Consider the following 23,218-nt stretch of genomic DNA (forward strand, 5'->3'; position numbering starts at 1 on the left):
CTTGAGGCAGGAGGCAGAGACTGGTGCTGAGGGGTGACTCCTTCCTGGCTGACTTGTGTTTGCACATCCCATAAGAACAGAGACCACAGCCCAACCCAGCCCCCCTTCCTGCCCCCTTATTTCTCTGCAGATGCCAAAAGCTGAGAAGGAGGCCCCAGAGATGGTCTGCAGAGGTGTAGCAGCCTCTGAGCCCCTGGCCTGAGCTGGAGAGGAGGAATTCACAGAATTGCACCTTTTGTCTCCGTGCCTCAGTTTCCCCATCCCCATGCAATACCAGCTGACCCCTTTCTCCCTCGAGGTGATGGGGGCTACCCCCTCTCTTGCAGGCCTCCACGCAGGACCTTGAAACACCCCTGAGAAGAGACCTGATCCTTGTTTTGGGGGCTTCTGTGCTCCCTTGGCCCCCTCCGGGACCTGCTCCCTTGGCCCGGGGACAAGCTTTGGCAGCCAAGCACAGGTCCTCTCCAGCAGCTGCCGTGACAGACAGCTCCTGAACCTGCCCCCCTCTGCAGTGCTGCTCTAAAATAAAACAAACCTCCCTCCTGCTCCTCTCCACTCCCGGCCAAACTTCCTCCAGGGGCAAGGTGGGGTTCGGGGGGGGGGGGGACGGGACGGCAGCCCAGAAATACACCCGACCCCCCCACGACCACCACCCCAAGCCAGGCTGAGAGATGCTGTAGGGCAGGTCAACGGGCAAAACCCTTCACCCTCCCAACCCCAAAACCCTCCATCGCTTTTAACATCCCCCGCTCCCCCCCAACTTTGCCGCCCCCCCGTCGCGGTGCCCGGACCCCCCGCCCGCCTCCACCCCGGGGCTCAAGGTCAGTAGCGGGGAGGGATGCGGGGCTGGGAAACTGGGCTGGGGGGGAGACCCAAGCTGGGGGTGGGAAGACGCTGTTCCCTCAATCCCGGGGCTTTTTGTCACCTCTGCCTTCTCCTACCGCCCGACACGGGGGTCCTGGGTGGGCAGTGGAGGGGAGCGGAGGGGGGGGGGGTGGGAAGAGGAGGAGGAAGAGGAGAAGGAGGATGCTGCATCCCGCAGCAGAAGGGGTAGGGCTGTACTGGGGACATCCCCCCCCCCCATGCACCTGACTCCGCATGGGAGCGATTAGGAGTTAAAACTGCCCGAGGGGTCCCTCCCCACCCCCCCCCCCCACCAGCACCTTCCTAGTGTCCCCAAGTGGCCACCGGGGGCTGTTCACCCCCTCCTCCCCACTCGTGTGCGGGATGGCCTTGCCCACCCCACCTCCCACCCCCCAAAAAAGCAAAAAACAAACCCCTTGAAAGGCGAGGAACACTGATAATCAAGCTTATGAAAGGCAGCTCCGTGAGTGCCCTCCTGCCGCAGGGAGGCGGTGGCACCGCGACCCCCGCAACACCCCCCCCCGGGGCTGTGCCCCCAACCCAGGGAAGGGTCCTTCCCGCTGGGAAAAGCGCTGGGAAAGAGGGGGGGTCAACCCCGCATCCCTGCCCGCAACCCGACCAGCCCCCCCGGCTCTTCAAAAAAAAAACCTCAGTGACCTAAAAAAAAACCACAATAACGAATAAAATAATAAAGAGAAAGGAGCGGAGCCCCCCCCCTCCCCGGCCAAAGCTCCGCGATGCAGATGGGGAGGCAGAGGGTGAGCGGGTCGCCTTTTATTGCTGCCTGAAAGCCGAGGGGTTTTGGCTCCTTACTCCCTTCAAAGCGCCCAGCCCCGTCGCAGGGGCTGCGGGGTCCCCCCCAACTCGTGGGTGGGTGGGTGTCAGTCCCGGGGGTGGGTGTCAGTCCCGGGGAGGATGCTCGCTGCCTTTAACCCCCCATCACCATCACTCCCCAGCCTGAAACCCGCGTTTCCAGCAGCTCTCGGGAGGCTGCAGAGCTCGGGGCGGGCTAAAAAGGCGCGTCACGCCGGGGTTAATTAGCCTTGGCAGGAGTAATGAGCCCAGGGCTAATTGCGGGGTTGAACGCCGGCATCTCCCGGCGGGGGGGGGGAGCTCAGCCGTGCCTAAGGCTTGTGGCTGGGAGAAGTTCGAGGCCACGGGGCTGTAGGAGCCCCCCAGGAGCTCGAGGTTGGGCAAAAGCTCAGCAGAAGGGGAGCAGGGCATCCCTCTGAGACCCCTCCGGCACCAGCATCTTTGTGCCCGACTCTGCATCCCCTCCGAGGATCCCAACGGGAATTAGAGGGGAGCACCGGGGGCAGGTGGGAGGATCCCCGTCCTGCGTGGTTGGCATCCCAGAGCACCTCCCAGCTTTGGGTTGGGGACAGCTTGTTGGGAAGGGCCCTTTAGAAGGACCAGTTGGCTGAGTGGTGGTCCTTCTAGAACCCACCCCCAAAGCCTGGCTCCAGGGTGGGTTTTGGGTAACCCAATAAACCCCCCCCACCCACACCTGGCTTTGGGGGTGGGTTTTGCAGCAGGGCTCAGCAGCAGCTTCTCTCCTGAGTGTTGTCCCAAGGTCCAGCCCCAGGTGATACCACTTTCTCCTTCCAACCACCAGCCTTCCAAGAAGCCCACAAAGCAGAGCAGCAGCCACTTAGGGTGTTGGTGGGGTAGGACAGCAGCTGAGCTCTCATCCCTTGTTTTCTTCCTTTTCTTTCTCCCCTTTCCTAGGTCTGGATCCCACACCCAGGCTGGGACAGTGACCTGCCAACCATGGGGGTTAAAGCCATGCTCCCCAGCTATGAACTGGGCTTTTATGCTCTCGTGGTGACGTGTGCTGTGGTGTACAGTGGCAGTGGGATCTTCGAGGCATCCAGAGGTAACACTTCCCATCCTGTCCCTCAGAGGGGGCCCTGGCAGGCAGGCAGGCAGGGTGGGTGTGAGGTGGCTGCTTTTATAGCTGTCCATACCAGCAGTAGTTCCCTGGCTTTAATTTTTGTGGAGAACAGCTTGGGAATCCTTTGAGGGGGTCAGAAAGGTTCTTTGCCTGGTTGTCCCCTTGTCCCTGTTTCCATGGCACTTCTCACCCCTCCAGCCCATGCTTGGAATAGGCAAGCACCCTGCCTACACAGGGCTGGTTCTCACATCTTTATTCTGGAAGCCCAAAGCACTGGAAATGTCATGGGACCAGCTGGGGATCCATGAGATGGGAAAAGGCTTCGATGGAAATGCTTGCTGAAACTGCTGACTGCTAAGGTTGTCCATGGGCACTGGGGAGGAATCACACAGAATCACAGAGTGGTCGGGGTTGGAAGTGACCTCTGGAGATCATCCAGTCCAATCCCCCTGCTAGAGGAGGTTCACCTAGAGCAGGTTGCACAGGATGGCATCCAGGTGGGTTTTGAAGATCTCCAGAGATGGAGGCTCCACAAGCTCTCTGGGCAGCCTGTCCCAGTACTCTGTCACCCTCCCAGTAAGGAAGTTTTTCCTTACTTTTAGGTTAAACCCCTTGTGTTGCAGTTTATGCCCATTCCCCTTCTCCTGTCATTGGAGACTGCTGAGAACAGTCTGGCCCCATCCTCCTTATACCTCCTTTAGATATTTATAAGCATTTATGAGATCCCCCCTCAGTCCTCCAGGCTGAACAGCCCCAGCTCTCCCAGCCTTTCCTCACAGGGCAGGTGCTCCAGTCCCTTCATCATCTTAGTGGCTTGGACTGGACTCTCCTCAGCAGTTCCTTATCTTTTATGAACTGGGGAGCCCAGAATTCAACGCAGTATTCCAGATGGGGCCTCACCAGGGCATAGCAGTGAGGGAGGACAACGTCTCTTGACCTGCTGGCCACACTCTTCATAAAGCAGGAAAGTTCCCTGCCTTGACCAAGCCCAGGCCCTGTTTCCCAGAGCTGTTCCTCCCTATAACTCTGGTTCTCTTGCAGACAGCATGAACAGAAAAGCCTTCCGGGACGGCATCAAGCCGGGCTGGCACTACTTTGGCAGGAAGATGGTAAGCAGAGGAAGGCATCTGCCTTTTCCAGCTTCTGAACGGGTTCCCCAGAGAGGTTGTGGAGTCTCCTTCTCTGGAGACTTTCCAGACCTGTCTGGATGTCTTTCTGAGTGATCTGCCCTAGTTCTGGTCCTGCTCTGGGCAGGCGGGTTGGACTCGATGATCTTTGGAGGTCCCTTCCAAACCCTAACATTCTGTGAGGCTGGTGCCATGGTTGGTGCCGACCACTGGAGAAGCAGAGCTGGTTTTTCTGCTGCTGACACAGTTCTGCAAACTCCACGTGACTGCTGGTTTTAGTCCCTAAAGAAGTGGTCAGGAAAATACCAGCCCTGCAGCGGATGCTCTGCTTTGTGTGCACCGAGACGAGCGACCTCTGCACATCTCCCCGGGGGCTTTGTGACCCAGCCAAAGTGCTCGGGGAGCCCTTGGGTGGAAAAATGGGAAGAAAAGGCTTTGGAAGTGGAGTGGCTTCCCCACCAGATGGGTGTCAGGGTGGGGTGTGAGGCCTGTGCACAGTAAGGCATGGGGGTGCTGCTCCCACAGGACGTGGCTGATTTCGAGTGGGTGATGTGGTTCACCTCGTTCAGGAACGTCATCATCTTTGCCCTCTCGGGACACGTCCTCTTTGGCAAGCTCTGCTCCATGACAGTGCCACAGGTGAGCCAGGGATGGGGTGGGATGGGTTTGAAAGCAGCAGGGTGACCTGGGATCAGAGGGAGAGGGCTTGGGGGATGTTCTGGGATAAAGGGGTGTTCTGGGATGGGGGTGTGTTCAAGGATGGGGAGGATGTTTTAGGACCGGGGATGTTCTAGGACAAGGGGAGCAGGGTTGGGGCTTTCACCAAGCTGACCATGAGTGGAGGCCACTGTCTTCTCACAGCACCGAGCCGTGGTGTACATGCTGTATGGGGTCCTGGCTGTGCTGGGCAGCATGGGGCTTGTCTACCTGATGATCATCCTCTCCCACTGCGTTGTCCTCTACTCCGTTGCACTGGCCAAGCAGAAGTGGCTCTGCTACGTGGCCGGGCTTTGCTGTCTTGCCTCCTTGAAGGTGGAGCCATTCAGCTCCTGGCAGGTAGGTGCTGGCTTGGACCACCCATCTGCCTCATTTCCAGCCCACTTTTGTGCCTCTCCCTGGGTTTATCTCCGGGGAGGTTTCCTGGGGCACCCCCAAACCCTGGGCACTTCTCCTGGCTACGCCAGAGCTCCCATAGGATTTGTGAGGGTTGTTGTGCCACTGAGTTGGGGAACAATCAGACAAGGGTTATGTTATGTTTTGGTGGCTTCATGCTGGGCCAGAGCTCAGGACACCCGAGTCCTTCTTACTGCTCAGGCAACAGCTTGTCAGCCAGACATGTTCTTACCTCATGCCTCAGTTTCCCCACCTGTAACACAGTGCTGGGATGGGTTCAGTGGCACCTGTGCCAAACTCTCAGGTCTCTGCCCAGGTCTTCTTTCACTGGTGGGTGGAGAGAAGCCCAGGAAGGACCTTACAAAGATATTGTGTCCTTCTGAAGGACAGTGCTGCCTGTCCTTGCCTGCTGCTCACCTCCTGAAACCAGTTCCCACCTCTCCATCAGGCCTCTGCTGGCTTTTCTTCAGCCCCTGGGGAGGGTTGTGTCCCTGTTACAGGGTGACACTCCCACCCCAGACCAAAGACTGTATAGCCCACAGCTACTTAGTGAAGACATGGCCAAGAGGATTTCCCACTCCCTGGCTCCTCCAGGATGCAGGAGCCAGGTAGGAAATCAAGCCCCAGTTTCCTCCTTCCAACAGGAAGGCTCCTTAGCTCCAGGGAAGATTGGTTTTGGAGCATAATTAGAGGCTTTGCCTACTGCCCTGGCAGTGATGCCTTCCACAAAGCAAGGGAGCACAGAGGGACATCACACTCCTGGTGGTAACTCTTTGTTCCTCATCCAGAGCGGGTTTGTTACGGGAGCTTTTGATCTTCAAGATGTCCTCTTCTATGGAGGAAGCAGCTTCACCATCATGCGCTGCATGAGCTTCGCGCTTGAGAGCTCTGAGAAGAAAGAGGGCATCTACTCCATCTTTGACCTCCTCAAGTACAATTTCTACCTCCCCTTCTTCTTCTTTGGGCCTGTCATGACGTTCGACCAGTTCCATGCCCAGGTGAGTGCTCCCAAGCCTGCGCTGGAGGAGGACCTATCCCTGCATTGATCTGGTTGGTTTTTAGTGCCTACAAAACCCCACAGTTTGCCACAACGAAGGTGCAAATGGTGGCAGAGCTTCTCGTGGCTCACATGGTCTGTGGCTTTCACAGATGTTGTGATTTTAGGAAGGAGGGGTATGGTTGTCCTTCCATTCGGGGTTCTTGGCCATTTCCACTGATCAGTTCAGCAAGGAAGACGTTGCTGTGGTGGAAGCATCATAGTGGGAGGAGGAGAGTTCAGCTGATGTCCTCACTCACTATTTCCATGTGCTGCTCCATGTGTGGTCTCAGGAGGCCACAGTGAGAACCAGACACGAGGTGGCCATCCATGGGACCTCTGCCTGTTGGTGGCTGTGAGAGCATGGGAAGTCTCATGTTTCTATCCAGCTGGTTCACCCAAGGAGCCCGAGTGCCTGGGGATGATCTGTGTACCTTAAGATAAAGTTATTTCTCTAGAAATAAGTAAGGCGGGTGGAAGGTTGTGTTTCAGCACCCAGGGGCTTTCTCTGCTCCCCATGAAATACCCTGAGGCCTCAAGTCTTTGCCTGTGTCGTGCACAACCGTGGTCACTTTTTGAAGAGCAGACTCCAAACAGCACTGGAAACCATCAGCAGAAGCTTGGGCTGGGATCAGCCAACCTCTGGGGCTGCTTCACATCCAAACATCAGGCAGAAGATCAGGGCTCTCTCCCTCCTCACTCTTTCCATCTCAACATCCTTCTACACCAATGATCAACCTTGGTTGTCAAAGCAAACTGGTACTGCTTGCTAAGGGAGGGACCTCTTGCTTGGTCAGCAATGGTGCTGGGAAAGGTTGCCACCACCCTTCTATCTCCTTTTAAAGAAGAACAGCTGCATTGTAATTTTGGACCCCATTTGACATCTGGGTGCAAGAGCATTTTGGAAAAAACGTTTGTGAATTCAGAAGAACAAACCAGCCCAGGGCAGAGGAGAGCAGCCAGAGCCTCCCTGGTGAGGAGAAGACCATTAACAACCTCATGCTGCATGGTGAAAGGATGAGAGTGCAGGAGTGAGATCCCTTGGGTCTTGCAGGACCTATTTGAAAGTACTTTTATTACATTTGACTCTGAAGATCACAAGGTCAGCTCTGGTGTCCCCCCATGAGTGATGCTCACTGTGCACTGAGTTCACCAGCAGCACATTCTTAGCAGAAAAGTACCAGGGATGAATCCTCAGATGGACTCTTCTCCTCAGATTGCTGGAAGAAATGTCTCGTCCTTAGGCTTCATCTTTCTTACCTGGTGGGCTGAAGTCCAGGTGAGCATGACTCCAGCAGCCCTACTGTCCAAGCCCCTCTGGAGGGGGTGCAGTACCTTTGGATGTCCCCCTCACCCCTTGTTCCTCTTCCTTCCCCAGTTTCCATCAGGTCTTTCCTGGCTTCTTCTAACACCGCAGCCAGGTATCTATAAATCAGGGCATTAAACTGCTGGTGTCTCCAAGACCCAAGACCTCACCACCCCTACAAGGCTTGATCTGGAGGGTCCAGTTCCTTTTGCACAGCCCCAAACCATCATGTTTGTAACCACCTAATGAGCAATTGCTCCCTTCACTGTTTAAAATACTGACCCCTAAAGCACAAGGAGTAAGTCCCCAAGCCCTTTCCCATGCCCTGGCCCGGGGTCCTGTCTTGGCCTGGACACCACTGCCATCTCCTGGCTAGATAACCCCTGCACCGCTGGAGATGCAGCTAATTGCAGAGATGATTGCCTAATTACCCAACAGTAATTACGGGGGCAGGAGGATGGAGTCCCTCCCCCAGGGTGGAGTAAATGGCCCTGTTAGGGACCAGACCTGTCCCTTTGGCTCCTACTGGTGCTACATCCTTGTGGAACACTTGCTTGCCCCCCATGTGTGGTGGGAACTCATCCACCCCAGGGCTCGGCCAGCCCCATTCCAGCTGGAAAGCACCTTCCCTACTGGGGTTAAGGAAAACCCATGCACTTCTGTAGGGCTGGAGATGTGGGGAACACAACTCTGATCCCGGAGAGAAGGTGGCAAACTGCTGCAGAGACCTGAGGATGGGTGGCAAACAGCAGCCCCGTGTCCTCTCACGTGTCTCCATGCCAGAGCATGTCCTCCCTCAGCTTCTCCTCCAGTTCAAGGGTCCAGTAACCTCTTTGTATCCCTAAAGCACTCATCAAACAGGCGTGGGGAAATCTGGCCAAGGCTCTAATTCCCAGGAATCATGTGGATTTGAGGACGGGGGTGGGGCAGCAGCCTGTGGGTTATGCTGGGGGAGCTCCCACCTCTCTGCAGTGGGGGGAGAAGAGGGAAAGGAATCAAACTAAGAGGATTTGGAACACAGCAGCAGGTTTTTGTGGCCGTGCAGGGAAGAGAGGACACCCGCCTGCCTGGGCTAATCCTCAGAGCTGCTGCTGATTTTTTTCATGTTGCAGCAGCCAGAGACATGACAGCTCCTGGAGGCAAAGCCTGGTCCCTGTTTGTACAAGACACGGCAGAGAAGAAATCCCCGTGGATCAGGTCCCAAGAGTCTGGGGATGGCCCCTCCAGCAGCTGTTCCTCTGCTGTGCAGCAGGGGTCTGCAGCAGAAGCTGCAGAGACCAGAGGTCACCTTTCTCTTTCTGCTCTCAAATGACACGCCAAAAAGATGTCCCTGGCCCTAGAAGAGCTGTCAGGTGGGATTCCAGCCTTGCTTCCAACCTTTCCTGGACATTCAGATATCCTTCCCTCCAGGCATCCTGTAGATGTTACTCCCCCTTTCAGTGGCCTGTGCAAGAGGCCAACCTTAAGCAAAGCTGACTTTCTGAACATGTCCCTGCAGAAAGATCAGAAACCCCAGCTCTCTGGTTGGTATGCTTTTTAGCCCACCTAAGGTCCCTTAGATATAGCCCTGTGTCTGGTCTGCTGGAAGCCTCAGTGGTAGGAACAGGCTTTTCAGGAGACACATTGCACAGCACTGAGGAGGGGGTGGTGGAGGGAAGTTGTGGGTGGGACATATCTGCTATTTACGAGTGTGCTCACCCGAGCTAGTCCCTTGGGTCTTCCTTAATCCATGGAGATTTGGGCAATGTAGTCCATGATGTGATTTCTAAAGGAGAGCACTGAGTTCCCATCTGGGCCTTGAAAGTCTCTCCAGGTGGAGGAACACGCTGCCCATCCTGTGTCCTCCCCTCAGCTCAGCCCTTTCCTGCCTTGCCATCCTGGCAGGTGAGCACCCGAGAGCTGAGGCGCAAAGATGACGAGATGAAGCGCATCCGGGTCCATGCCCTCCTCCACGTGGGGGGCGTCGTGGCTGTGGACATCTTCTTCCACTTCTTCTACATCCTCACCCTTCCTTCTGACTTGAAGTTCGTCAGCCGCCTCTCGGACTGGTCCTTGGGTGAGTGGCCATGCTGGGACATGCTCACACCTGTACTCGGCTTTGAGGCGGGGGGGGGGGAGTGATTTGGATCTCCATCCATCTCTGTTGAGAGGCCTCATCAGTGCCTGTGTTGGACAGGTTTGGGTAAAGCCCCCTTTCTTCCCACTGACAATGCTCAGAGCTGGGGTCTGACAGGTGGTGGTGGTTTGATACCCTCATCGGGTAAATTATTTGGCTTGGGGTTTAAGGGGCTGAGCACTAAACCATTCCCATTGCCTTTCTGGACTGGAAGGGAGCTCAGAACCTCCAAAAATCATCCCCATGTTGTTGGAAGAGGCACATGGGATATCTCAGGTGCCTTCACAGATGGTCACCCACTGGGGGTGTTTGTGAGCCCCTGAAATGGCCACAGGGTGTAGGTTGTACAGAGAGCAGCTCAGAGGAGTTGTAGCTGCTGTCTTCAATCACCTAAAGAAGGTCTGCAGAGAAGATGGACTCTTCTTGGAGGCCAGCAGGGAAGAAGCAGGGCACAATGAGCAAGGTGCAGCAAGACAAAGGCTGATTACACATAAGGATTTATTTTTCTTTGAGTGGTCAGACATTTAAATAGAGGCCAAGAGAGGCTGTAGGTTCTTCAAACCCAGAGATATTCAATACTTAAATGGACAAGGTCCAGCACAACCTGATCTCCGTTCAACACTGGTTGTCCCTGAGCAGAATTGGACTAGGGACCTCCAGAACCCTAACTCCTGTGATGAGTAGTGGTAGCAGCTCTGGCATTCAGCTGGAAGGTGGATGGAGGACTTCAGCTGGCCAAGTACACGTCTGATGGAAGCATCTGAGATGCCACGGGGTATCTGACACCCACATGAGGTTGGCACAGGGCAAACAGGGTCTGGAGAACCCCATGTCTCCCCAGAGTGGCAGCTGGAGGCTAAAAGAAAATCCTAACGTAGCTGGGATGATTTAGGGTGTCCTAAGAGACCTGAGTGGGCTGTCCAACCAGATGTGCTGCTCCAGAGGGAGCTGAGCTCCACTGCAGGCTCTGCTGGTACTATCAGCCAGATCTGCCTTGTCCACCCTGGGAGCTCAGACATGGTTCCTATTGAGGCACTGTGTGGCCCATAACCCATGGGCTTGAATCCCACCAAGATGGGGGGCATTTTAGCTTCTGTTTTGCAGAGGAATTTGAAATCTTTAGTGTTTGTTCCTGCGGGAACCATCTTCCAGTGACAGACATATCTCCAAGGCAGAGGTTCTGGCCCATCAACATTACATCTATGCCACAAGGAGCTGGGTTGGGGGACATGGTGATGAAGGGGTCAGTCAAACCTCAGAGGTCAGAGTCAAAAACTGAGAGGAGTTTGTCATAGGTTAACAAGCCTTAGAGAGGAGGAAAGATCTTTTGCTGGAAGAAATTAGATTTGTAGGAGTTTCTTGGGCTACCAAGACCAGTAAACAGTTTGCTCCCAAATACTCCAAGAAAACATTCTCCTTTGGCTCAAGCTTCTTAGAACCAAAGAGCCAGGCTACTTAGCTTTTAAAGCCTTGCTTGTCCAAGAGAGCATTAGACTGTCCCCTTGATGCTGTATCTGTTGCAACAGACAACATGCTCCCATGGGACATGATGTCCCCCAGAGTCCTGAAGGTGATACATCCCATCCTCCTCTTCACATGTGTGCATCTCATCTTTGCTCCAGCTGGCTTGGCCTACTCCAATTTGGTGTACGACTGGGTGAAAGCTGCTGTCATGTTTGGGGTCACCAACACCATCGCCAGGCTGGACCACCTGGACCCACCCCAGCCCCCAAAATGCATCACCATGCTCTACATCTTTGCAGAAACGTGAGTAGCCCGTGTGCGTGGATGGATCATAGAATCATAGAATCATAGAATCCTAGGGGTTGGAAGGGACCTCGAAAGATCATCTAGTCCAACCCCCCTGCCAGAGCAGGGTCACCTAGAGTACATCACACAGGAAGGCATCCAGGCGGGTTTTGAATGTCTCCAGCGAAGGAGACTCCACAACCTCTCTGGGCAGCCTGTTCCAGTGCTCTGTCACTCTTACAGTAAAAAAAAATTTTCCTGATATTCATCTTAAACCTCCTATGCTCCAACTTGTATCCATTACCCCTTGTCCTATCACTGGTCTTCACTGAAAAAAGCTTAACTCCATCGTCTTGACACTCACCCTTTACATATTTGTAAACATTGATGAGGTCCCCCCTCAGTCTCCTTTTCTCCAAACTAAAGAGACCCAGCTCCCTCAGCCTTTCCTCATAAGGGAGATGTTCCACTCCCTTCATCATCCTTGTGGCTCTGCGCTGGACTCTTTCCAGCACTTCCCTGTCCTTCTGGAACTGAGGGGCCCAGAACTGGACACAATATTCCAGATGTGGCCTCACCAATGCAGAATAGAGGGGGAGGAGAACCTCTCTTGACCTACTAACCACACCCTTTCTAATACACCCCAGGATGCCATTGGCCTTCTTAGCCTCAAGGGCACATTGCTGACTCATGGTCATCCTCCTGTCTACCATGACCCCCAGGTCCCTTTCACCTACACTGCTCTCCAGCAGGTCAGCCCCCAACCTGTACTGGTGCATGGCGTTTTTCTTCCCCAAATGCAAAACTCTACACTTGCTCTTGTTAAACTTCATCATGTTTCTCCCCGCCCAACTCTCCAGCCTGTCTAAGTCCCTCTGAATGGCAGCACAGCCTTCTGGTGTGTCAGCCACTCCTCCCAGCTTGGTGTCATCAGCAAACTTGCTGAGGGTACATTCTGTGCCCTCATCCAGGTCGTTGATGAAGATATTGAACAACACCGGTCCCAGTACCGACCCCTGAGGGACTCCACTAGTCACAGGCCTCCAACTAGATTCTGCCCCATTGACTACAACTCTCTGACTTCTTCCTTTCAACCAGTTCTTGATCCACCTCACTGCCTGATCATCAAACCCATACTTGATCAACTTATCTACAAGGATGCTGTGGGAGACGGTGTCAAATGCTTTACTGAAATCAAGATAGACCACATCTACCGCTCTACCATCATCTATCCACCTAGTAATTTCCTCATAGAAGGCTATGAGGTTAGTCAAACATGACTTACCCTTGGTAAAACCATGTTGACTGCTCTTGATGACCCCCATCTCCTTGATATGTCTAGAGATAGTGCCAAGGACAAGTTGTTCCATTACCTTTCCAGGGATGGAGGTGAGGCTGACCGGTCTATAGTTACCCGGGTCCTCCTTCTTGCCCTTCTTGTAGACTGGAGTGACATTTGCTATCCTCCAGTCCTCAGGCACCTCTCCAGTTACCCATGACTTACCGAAGATGATGGAGAGTGGACTAGCAATGACCTCCGCCAGCTCCCTCAGCACCCTTGGATGCATTCCATCCGGACCCATCGATTTATGGATGTCCAGATTATGCAACTGATCCCTAACCCAATCCTCATCTACTATGTCCTCACCTATCTTGACTACTTCTGGGGTTATATGAATCTGGGGCTCATGGGAAAAGCCTGCAGGAGTAAAGACAGAGGCAAAGAAGGCATTCAGCACCTCTGCCTTCTTCATATCCTCTGTCACCAGGGCACCCACCTCATTCAGCAGTGGGCCTATATTGCCTCTGGTATTAGCTTTGTTGGCTATGTATTTGAAAAAGCCCTTTCTACTGTCCTTAACCCGACTTGCAAGGTTAAGTTCCAAGGAGGCCTTAGCTTTCCTAGTTGCCTCCCTACATTCCCTGACAACATTCCTATATTCCTCCCAAGTGACCAGTCCCTCCTTCCATGATCTATAGATTTTCCTCTTCCACTTGAGTTTCCCCAGCAGTTCCTTTTTTAACCACGCTGGTCTCCTAGCTCCCTTACTAGATTTTCTACCCATTGGGACACACTGATGCTGTGCTTGCAAGAAGTGGTCCTTGAATATTGTCCAGCTATCTTGAGCCCCTTTACCTTCTAGCACTCTGTCCCATGGGACTTCCCTTAACAATTGGTTGAGGAGGCCGAAGTTTGCTCTGTAGAAGTCCAGGGTTCTGGTCCTGCTGGAATTTCTGTTCCTCCCACACAGGATCCTGAACTCCACCATCTCATGGTCACTGCAGCCAAGGTTGCCATTGACCACCACTGCTTCAATAAGGCCCTCCTTGTTGGTGAGCACAAGATCCAGGAGCGCTCCTCTTCTAGTCGGCTCATCCACCATTTGCATTAAGAAGTTGTCATCAATGCATTGGAGGAACCTCCTAGACTGTGAAAGGCTGGCTGTATAAGTCTTCCAGCAGATATCGGGATAGTTAAAATCTCCCATGAGGACCAAGGACTGCAGTTGTGAGGCTGCTTTCAACTGCCTGTAGAAAGCCTCATCAACTTCCTCATCTTGATCAGGAGGTCTGTAGTAGACCCCCACAACTGTGTCACCCATACTACCCTGTCCTTTAATTCTTACCCACAGAATTTCAACTCGCCCCTCATCAGCCCCTGTACAAAACTCAATACATTCTAGTTGCTCTCTCACATAAAGAGCAACTCCACCACCTCGCTTCACCGACCGATCCTTCCTAAAAAGCACATAGCCATCCATGGCCACATTCCAGTCGTGTGAGCTGTCCCACCATGTCTCTGTTATTGCTACCAGATCATAACCCTTAGACCGCACACAGACCTCTAACTCTTCCTGTTTATTCCCCATGCTGCGTGCATTGGTGTACAGGCATTTCAGGAAGCAAGTAGAGCACATCGGTGGGACTAAATCCTCCTTAGCCCATCCTCCTACAGGCCCTGGTATGTTCCTCTTGGGCTTGTCCCTAACAGACCCAGTTTTCTCCCCTTCCCCCTTCACATCTAGTTTAAAGCTCTCTCAATGAGCCCTGCTAAGTCCTGCCCCAAAAGCCTTTTCCCCCTCTGGGACAGGTGCATCCCACCTGCCACCATCAGGCCAGGTGTCTCATAGAGCAGCCCATGATCAAAAAAGCCAAAGCCCTGCCTTTGGCACCAGTCTCTTAGCCATTCGTTCATCATTAAACTCTTCCTGCTTATCTCTCCACCCATTCTTGCAGGAGGTATGGAGGCAAACACGACTTGTGCTCCAGACCCCCTAACTAGCCGTCCCAGGGCCCTGAAGTCTCTCTTCATTGCCCTTACATTTCTTGTAGTAATTTCGTCACTGCCAACCTGAAAAATCAGCAGTGGGTAGTAATCAGATGGATTTACCATACTAGAGAGTTTCCTTTTAACATCTCTAATGCGAGCCCCAGGGAGGCAGCAGACCTCCCTGTGGGATGGGTCAGGTCTACAGATGGGCCCTTCTGTTCCCCTCAGAAGGGAGTCACCCACCACAATTACCCTCCTTTCCTTCTTAGTTGAAGAAGTCCTAAGTCGTGGAGCTGAGCGACAAGTCATAGGCGGTTCACTAGACAAATCTGTCACTCCAGCTTCATTTTCCTTTCCCTGAAGTTCCAAGACCTCGTACCTATTCTTCAAGGGCAATTCGGAGGATGGACGGAGTTGGGAGGGTTTTTTCTTGCCTCTAAATGGATGGAGAGAGGTGGGATGTCTGACCTGAATGAAGACTTGATGGTGGGGAGGAGGTCTGGGCTGTGGTTCTGAGCAGCTGGGCCTGCAGGTTGGAGATCTCAGCTGAACCTATAGTGTAGACCTGGCCACAGCCCAGGGAAATGTTCTTGGGCAGGAAGCAATGGATAAGAGGCTACAACCACCCTGGTAGTGGGACTTGCTCGAGGAAGGAGCATGGAGAACTGCTGTCAACAAGGTTCAAGATGTACCTTGCCAGGGAACCAGGTGCCTTCTCTGGCTGCTGCCTGGGAGGGTGTTGTTACACTCTGTGTTTTAACATGGCTTTTACTGTCTGCATTTTTAGGCATTTTGACAGAGGGATCAATGACTGGCTGTGCAAGTGAGTATCTAACCAACCACCTCTGGTCTGGTTCAGGGTCTTCTCTTTCATCACATAGCAACTAAGTATTAAATGCTGTTCATCCTAAAGCTGAGGTGCCCTCTCTTCTGGGTGAATCCCACTATGGCATGAACTCTTATTTGGCCTGTTTATCCCTAAGACCATTGAATTAATCACCACCAAGTGCAACAGCCACTCCACAAAGTTTGGAATAAGAAAGTCCTCTCCTAGAAAACCCTTTAAGTCTGGTGGGTTTAGTGTAGCCTCAAGGAAGGAAGAGTCAGGTTCATATTCCAGCAGGAGGAAAAGGGAACTGAGCCCAGGTCTCCCATATCCTGGGTAACAAGGGTGGCCTGAGCTCCATCTGCATCTCCTTCAGCTCTCTTCAACCATGAGTACACGCCACAAGACAGCCTGCAGCTCTACAAAGCCCCACATTTATCTGTCCTTCACCAGTAAGAGGGGGAAAGGGTGGTATTTGCCCTTCAGGAGCTATAGGTTTGTGAGGAGAATGAGCCACGTGTAGCTGAACTGCAGCAAAAATCAGTTATTGCTGGAACGTCCCAGGCAAAACATCCTGCCTGTCTCACTAGAGCACTCTATATTGACCTGCTTGTGAGGAGCTTGTGGTGGGGAGTGCGGTGGAAGGGGCTCCAGAGGGGTCTCCTTGACTGTGGCAAGTACTGACCACTTACCTTGGCCATCAGGTATGTGTATGACCACATTGGAGAGAACCATGACAAGATCATGAAGGAGCTGGTGGCCTCAGTCGCCACCTTTGCTGTCACCACCCTGTGGCTGGGGCCCTGTGAGATCGTTTACATCTGGTCTGTCTTCAACTGCTTTGGTCTCAACTTCGAGCTCTGGGTGCAGAAGCTCTTCCAGCAGCAGCCTTTTGCCAAACTGGAGGTGAGGAGCTGGGCTGAAAGTGGATGGGGGAGGATCAGTGGGTCTGGGGCCAAACTCTGGTGCTGGAAAACACCCATGAGCTGTAGGGAGCTCAAACTTGTTTAACCAAGTCAGATCCTTTTTCAACTGAGGCTGAAGAGCAACATCTCTGATGATGCTGTGCAGCTTCATGTCCAAGCCTCCTGCCTGGAGACCTGAAGGTCTCTCCTGTGGCCCTTAGCATCCTTGTGATTCACTGCTCAGCTCTGCAAGGGAACCACATTCCTGGTGCTCTGGCTCCTTTCACCCCACGCACTGTGTTACCCACCCAGAGCAAGTTCCCACCTGCCCCTATGATGCTTCATGGGAAGTTCAGCTTGGGTGTGGAGCTTTCAGAAGGAAAACAGAGGTCCAGGAGAACCAGGAATGCAACCCTGATGAGGCATCAAAGCACCATGGGTGGACATAAAATCTGGGGTCCATCCATGGGGAAATGCTTGCATATATTTCCACGTGGAAATAATTTGTCCTTTCTGTTCTGCAAAATGTCTTGGCATTCTGAGTGGATTTGATCTGATTTCTGATAAAAACAACTATTTAGGCACTAGAATGAATTATTTTCCAACGACTCCAAAGCTTAGTCTCTGTTTGGGACCAAGATGCCAAAGGGACACGTTGGAAGAAAAATTTCGGAAAGTCCGTCCTGGAAACAATTCTTTAACTTTTTTTTTTACACCTGGAGGTCCTAAACCAGTTATGTGAAGACCCTTTTTTTTTTTTTTTTTAATAAAAAAGCTGGAGAACAACCTTCCCCTTCACTCTCCTCGTTGAACCTCCAGTCAGAGGACAGCACTGGCAGGCAGTGGAGCCTCCTTCCCTGAGGCACCACGAAGCTGGGTGCTCTCTGAAGATTGCTACAAACCACCCCCCTGCTCTGCTCACAGCAGCTGCTCCTGAGGATTATGTGCCAGTGACAATTCCACTCTGCTGCTGTCACTAGCTTTTTTAGCTCTTTTTTCCTTTTTTTTTTTTTTTTTAAATTCCTAAGAAGCAATTTCTACCAGGAGCTGGGAGTGATTTGCACACAGGGCTAATAATAATAACCCTGGTCCATGCAGCATTCATCTGTCTTGAGGAACAGCATACCCAGGGCAACAGATGAAGACCCCACCACTCAGACATCACAATCAGCATGAAACCATGTATGGCATCTTTCCCCCACCCATGGGACCATGAGACACCAATCCAGAGTCCCAGATGCATCTTGAGTCCAGCAGCAGAGTGAAAGTTCTGCCTTGTCCTTATATTTCTTCAGCCCAGGGACATTATAAGCTGCTCTGATTTTTTGCCTGCCCCTCTGTGATCCCAGCTGGAGTCTGACTGGAGCTGGACCAGTGCATCCCTTCTCTTCACAGCATCATTTTTCCCTCACTCTCTGCTCCTCTCCCTCCCACAGGCCAAACTGTCAGGGGCCATGTCTCGGAGGATTAGGGCTGCTTTTGGGGCAGCAAATTTCTGGGCCATCGTCCTCTACAACATCCTTGCCCTCAACAGCCTGGAGTTTGCACTGCTGGTCACCAAGAGGCTCCTTCTGACAGGTAAGATGCTACCAGCCTTTCCCATCCAGACCCCCTTCTCATAATGGGGGGACACTGGTGGGGAAGATGAGGACTGGGACTTCTGAGTCCTCTTGGTGGCCTGGCCATTGGCTTGTTACATGCTCCCAAGGTGCTTAATTATTGTTCAAAAGGTGCAGGAAGCTCCCACCCTCCTCGTGTGAGCTCTCTGGGCTATGAGCTGCCTTCCAGGTGAGCTGCACAGCTCCCAGCACAGCCCAGTGCTGTGACTTAGGCTCCTTGCAGCAACACAACAGTCACATTTACCCCACCAAGGTGGGTTGTGAAATGGCCTCCTTGCTGGAGAGAGGGATTTACTTGTCCTGCCTCCTTTTGCTTTAGCAGTTACTCCTGAATCAACCTGAAGGTGGCAGGTACAAGTCCTCAGAATCACAGAATCCTTCTGGTTGGAAAAGACCTTTAAGATCATAGAGTCCAGCCATTAACTTAACTACACCAAGTCCAGTGCTTAAACCAGTGCCCTCAACACCTCATCAATACATCATTTAAACACCTCCAGGGATGGTGATTCAACCATCTCCCTGGGCAGCTTCTTCCAGTGGTTCATTATCCTTCCAGCGAAGAAGTTTCTTCTGGTATCTAATCTAAACCTCCCCTGGCACAACTTGAATACATTTCCTCTTCTCCTAAGCTCTACACCCTGACCTGCAGACTGTTAATCAGTGGGTGGTGGCATTATGTGAAGTCTTCTTGAGCAGCCCAGGGTATAAATAGCCATGGGGAGCCTGTGTCCTCCAGCCCTCTCAGGGACAGGGCTGGCATAGGAAATGGATAAAGTGATGTTCTGAGCTCAGTGTGCCAGAAGTGCCTGCCTGCTGAGCTAGCTGGCTTTTGCTGGTTGCATTATTCATTCCAGAGGTCCTGTTTTAGCAGGAACAAAGCCTGTGTCTGCCCTCTGCTGTGGAAACCAGACACACAGTTCCAAATGTCGTCAGACCCTTCCTAAGTGGAAGGAGAACTCCTGGCTCTTGGTCACTCACCTAGGTGACAAATCCCTGGATGCACACTGTGTCCCCTTTAGGTACAGGACAAGGCTGGGGTTGATCCTCAGTGTCAGCAGGGTCCAAAACTTCCAGAAGGTCATAGTGATGAACAATGATGGACATGGTTGAGCGGGCGGGAAGTCAACTACTGAGTTGGAACTTCGGGAGCAGGAGGAGGTTTGGGGTTAGGGTGGTCCTCAAAGCCACTCCAGCATGTTCCCACATTAAGCGTGGTCCATGGTGCCTTGGTGGGCTTAGGCACAGCTTCATCTAAAATCTGATCCTGAGGATTTCTCTCCTCTCAGTGAAACTGCAGGGCTGGATCCACAATGGAAAATGTTGCTGGCCATCACGAGCTTGTGGGACCCCTCAAACCCACCCAACAGGCAGCAGCGCTGGAGAAGAGCTGGCCCTGCCTGGCAAGCAGCTACCCCAAGATGACCATGTCTCCCTCCATCTCCTAGGTTTCCCTGTCAGCACCTTGTCCATCTGGTTCATCACGTACTGTGGAGTGCAGCTGATCAAAGAGCGTGAGCGCATCCTGGCCATCCAGGAGGAGGAGTGTGACAAAGCCAAGGTGGAGTAGAAGGAGGCATCCCTGAGCTTGTCCCGAAGCCTCCTCTCCTCGACAGCCACTTCTGCCAGGCTGGCAACTGGCAGGGGCTCTCCAAGCACTCCTGGCAATCAGACTGCTGTAGCTCACCCACCTAGAAGTCACCTGGAAGGCACAGGTCACCCCCTTGCTGCAGGCAAGATTTTCTGTAGGACACAGTGGGCTTTGCTCAGGCCCCCCATGTGTGGCAGACTGCTGAGGTAGGTAGGCTCCCAGGACATTTCTTGAATGCCCAAAAGAGCCATCCCCCATCATTTTTCTGACCCTCGGGCATTGTGCAGGCCTAGAGGCTTTCACCCCCTGCTTCCCATAGCACTTGGACCACCAGCACTTGGCTCTCCTGCAGGACCTGTAGCTCAAGGCTCCCAGAGGAGACACTCCCAAGTCCAATGGCTGGAGGTTTTAAGGTAGACACAAACCTATGGGAAAGAGATAAGCTGGAGCTGAGCCTGCTCTGAGCAGACCATCTCCAGGTCACTTTGAGCCCAAGCATCCCATGTTTCCATTGCTACAAGAAATGGTCAGTGTCTCCTGCCAAGGGTTGGGCATCTATAGTTGTGCAGTAAGGACCGTGAAACGGCTCAGCCTGATCTAGCCCTACCAAGAGACTCATAAATAAATAGTAGAGTCTTTGTAGCAAAGGGAAGGAGGACCAGGAATGGCTCATTGAAGGGCAATTATTCCCCCTCACTGTCAGTGGTGCAGAGTAATAGCTGTTACCACCTTAAGCTTTCTGCAAAAGAGGTCCCTTCAGTGCTTAATGTCTTGAAAGAAATTATTTAGTGCCAATATCAGGCATAGTTAATGAGTCTGGGAGCCCAAGCTGCTTCACAGCCATCCCACACATCATGTGCAGGGAACCTGGGAAGCAGGTGTGCCAAAGGAACACCACACGTGGCCTACAACTGCTTGAGCCCCAGGCCCCACCTTGAACCCAAAGGGCTGGTTGGCCACGAGGACCCATGTGGCCACAAGGACCATCCTGCTGTGATACATGTCCTGGGACTCAAACCAAATCCCACTTGCATTTTTTACACGCCATGGATGAAGGTTTAAGCTCACGTTCCTGCCCGTGACTGAAGAACAGAAGATGCTGTAGCCAGCTCTTGCTCATCTCCAGCCAGCCAGCCCTTTGCTCACTTGACTTTGGTGCACACAGCCATGCACAGCTGAAGGAGCACACACACACACACACACGTGTGTGTGTACAACCACAGGAGCAAGACCCTGAGTGAAGGGCAGTGATCTGGGACTCAGGGGCAGGAGGAAAGCCCTGGTAGACTCCTTGGAGAAGGAGTCATTGGGACACTGCAGAGTGAGTGCATTGAGGAAACGTACAGGTGTGAAAGAAACACGGTGCCTTGGGGGAGAGGTAGGTTTATAACTGAACAACCACTCGGGCTCTCGTGCACTTTAGAGTAACTTTAGGGGCCTTATGTCTGAGTTATGTTTGTACAGGGAGGGCAGAATCTGGACCACTTTGCAGAGCAGGTTGAGATGCTTGGTGCTGGTGTGTTCTGGCTTCCCTGTGGGTGAAACGGGACCCGTTCCTAGCCAGCTTCCAGCTCTGCCAAAGTAACTTGTGAAGTCCATGACAAGTGTCATTTATTTATGCAGTAAATAAATGTTGGACACCTGTGGTACCTGCTGCTTATCTCTGCTAGGCTGCTCTGATGCAGGTGACACCCTGGGCCATGCTCTGCCACCAGAGCTGAGAGACACAGAGATCTTGCAAATCCTCACCTCCCACCCCTAACTGTGACACAAGGTAAGACATCATTGAATTTGGTACAAACCCACCTCAGTGGCAGCACCAGGTTGGAGGTTTGGCTGCAGCTTGATTCATATTCACTAACTGGTTTACTTTCTTTAGACTCCACCTTCATACTGGTGAAATATCATGGGGCTACTGCCATCAAGGTGTCATCCATGCAGGTTTTGAGTTAGAAGCCATGCTGGTTTTATTTCTGGGAGCAGAAGTAAGGGCAGTTATTGTGCCTTGGTGGCACCCTAGTCACATCCCCAAAGGCCCCCTCAGCTGCCAGGCTCGTTTGCTTTAACACAGGTCTGCTGCTGGATCTGTGGTAGATGTTTCTTGGCCTCTCCATTATCTCTGATTTCCTCTATCACCAAAACCACTATGAGATGATGTGCTCCCTCCCAGAGTAAAATTCAGCTCTTTTCCTCCATATGGGTGTCCTCACACAGCTGGAGCCACCCTGAGCTGCCAAGACCAAGGGCTCTCTGTTTCTGCAGGTGGCTCAGCTCAGGTCCCTGGTTGCCTGGGAGGACAAACAGAGTCACCCAGTGTCCAACTGGGTGACTCACATGGCAAAGCCCAGTGACTCTGCACTTCCCTCCTGACTTGGATACTCCGGGAGAGAAAATAACCCATTCACTAAGGGTCTAAATTTAACCAGCAGCTGCATCTGCTGGAGCAGCCAGAACAACTAATCTTAGGCATTGAGTAAGTGATTTGTTGGAGAGACAGTTCACAGGAGAACTCGGGCTTTGTCCCTCTTTGCCTGAAGTTCTCCCCTTGTTCATCACTATTTGGAGCCCAGGGAGTCTGGTGGGCCAGGAGCACCAAGAGGTGCTATCTCAACCATGTCTCACTGTTCAGTGTTGTGCAGGAGACCCTCAGCCTCAACACGTGCCTCTGTGTAGTGAGATTCACCAAGTGCTTATCTGTCCCCTGGAGAAGAGCATTTCATCTGATCTAGCTGCAGCTTGCACGTTAGGAACATCTGCCTGAGAAGCCAAGAAAAGCTATTATATATTGCAACTGCAATGATCAGAGGGCTGGAGCAGCTCTGCTCTGGAGACAGGCTGAGAGAGTTGGGGTGTTCAGCCTGGAGAAGAGAAGGCTCCAGAAAGATCTTTTTTGTGGCTTTCTGATACTCCAAGGGGGCCTGTAAGAAAGATGGGGACAAACTTTTTAGCAGGGTCTGGAGTGACAGGTCAAGGGGTGATGGTTTTAAACTGGAAAAGAGGAGATTTTAGACTAGAGCCACTGAGGGTGGTGAGACCCTGGCCCAGGTTGCCCAGGGAAGCTGTGGCTGCCCCATCCCTGGCAGTGTTGAAGGACAGGTTGGATGGGGCTTGGAGCAACCTGGGCTGGTGGGAGGTGTCCCTGCCCATGCAGGGGGTTGGGACTGGATGATCTTGAAGGTCCCTTCCAACCAAAACTAGTCTGGGATTATATCATAAGAAGAGAACCTGGGAGAAGCCACAACCCACCAATGGATGAGGAGCTTCTGTGGGAAGGGATGAGCTGTAGTTGCCTTTTAGCAGGGTCACCTGATGACACAGGGAATGTGGAAGCAAACCTCAGACAGCAGCCTGGCAAAAAGGAAAACAAGCCAGGGATCAAGGCAGATTAAAGGCAGAGGGGGAAAAATCCCAGGCAGCAGCACAATAGTGCAGGATTAAACTTGGGAAAGTGCAGAGGAGGGGAGAAGGGAGGACAGGGTTGTCCAGTCCCAGATGGCTGGGAGCAGAGGAACACTTCTGAAGTTCGACCCAGTTCAAAGATCAGCACTTGCCCTCTGATCCCATCACAGATGAGCAGCACAGCAGAAGACCTTATGATGTGAGCTCTGAAAACAGCTTATGATTATTTCCCTGCTGTATTGGTACCTCCCAGGTGCTGCTGGAATCTCACCAGTACAAAAGGGCTTTATACCAGTACAGCTCCCTCCCTCTTCCCACTTATGTAGATAACCATCATGGCACAAAGCACTGGTATAAATACATCCATGCCAGGGCAAGGGGTTATGTGGCTTTAAATACACAAAG

The 23,218-nt window shown here is 52.7% G+C and overlaps 1 protein-coding gene across 2 annotated transcripts; it reads left to right on the forward strand.

Annotated features, from left to right (window-relative positions):
* The first annotated feature begins 570 nt into the window (after positions 1-570).
* HHATL (hedgehog acyltransferase like) lies at positions 571-21,063 on the forward strand. Of its 2 annotated transcripts, none has more exons than XM_051612342.1 (12): positions 571-821; positions 2,593-2,740; positions 3,800-3,867; positions 4,411-4,524; positions 4,747-4,941; positions 5,787-5,996; positions 9,225-9,396; positions 11,079-11,223; positions 15,264-15,299; positions 16,007-16,208; positions 17,644-17,785; positions 19,272-21,063. In XM_051612342.1, the coding sequence occupies exons 2-12, from the start codon at positions 2,635-2,637 to the stop codon at positions 19,391-19,393; spliced, it is 1,512 nt and encodes a 503-aa protein (XP_051468302.1). In that variant the 5' UTR covers positions 571-821; positions 2,593-2,634; the 3' UTR covers positions 19,394-21,063. The 2 variants fall into 2 exon arrangements, with proteins under 2 accessions (XP_051468302.1, XP_051468303.1); XM_051612343.1 differs by having other exon boundaries at positions 571-584.
* The last annotated feature ends 2,155 nt before the right edge of the window (positions 21,064-23,218 follow it).

The sequence above is a fragment of the Apus apus genome, chromosome 2 (assembly GCF_020740795.1).
Source record: "Apus apus isolate bApuApu2 chromosome 2, bApuApu2.pri.cur, whole genome shotgun sequence".
Lineage (NCBI taxonomy): Eukaryota > Metazoa > Chordata > Aves > Apodiformes > Apodidae > Apus > Apus apus.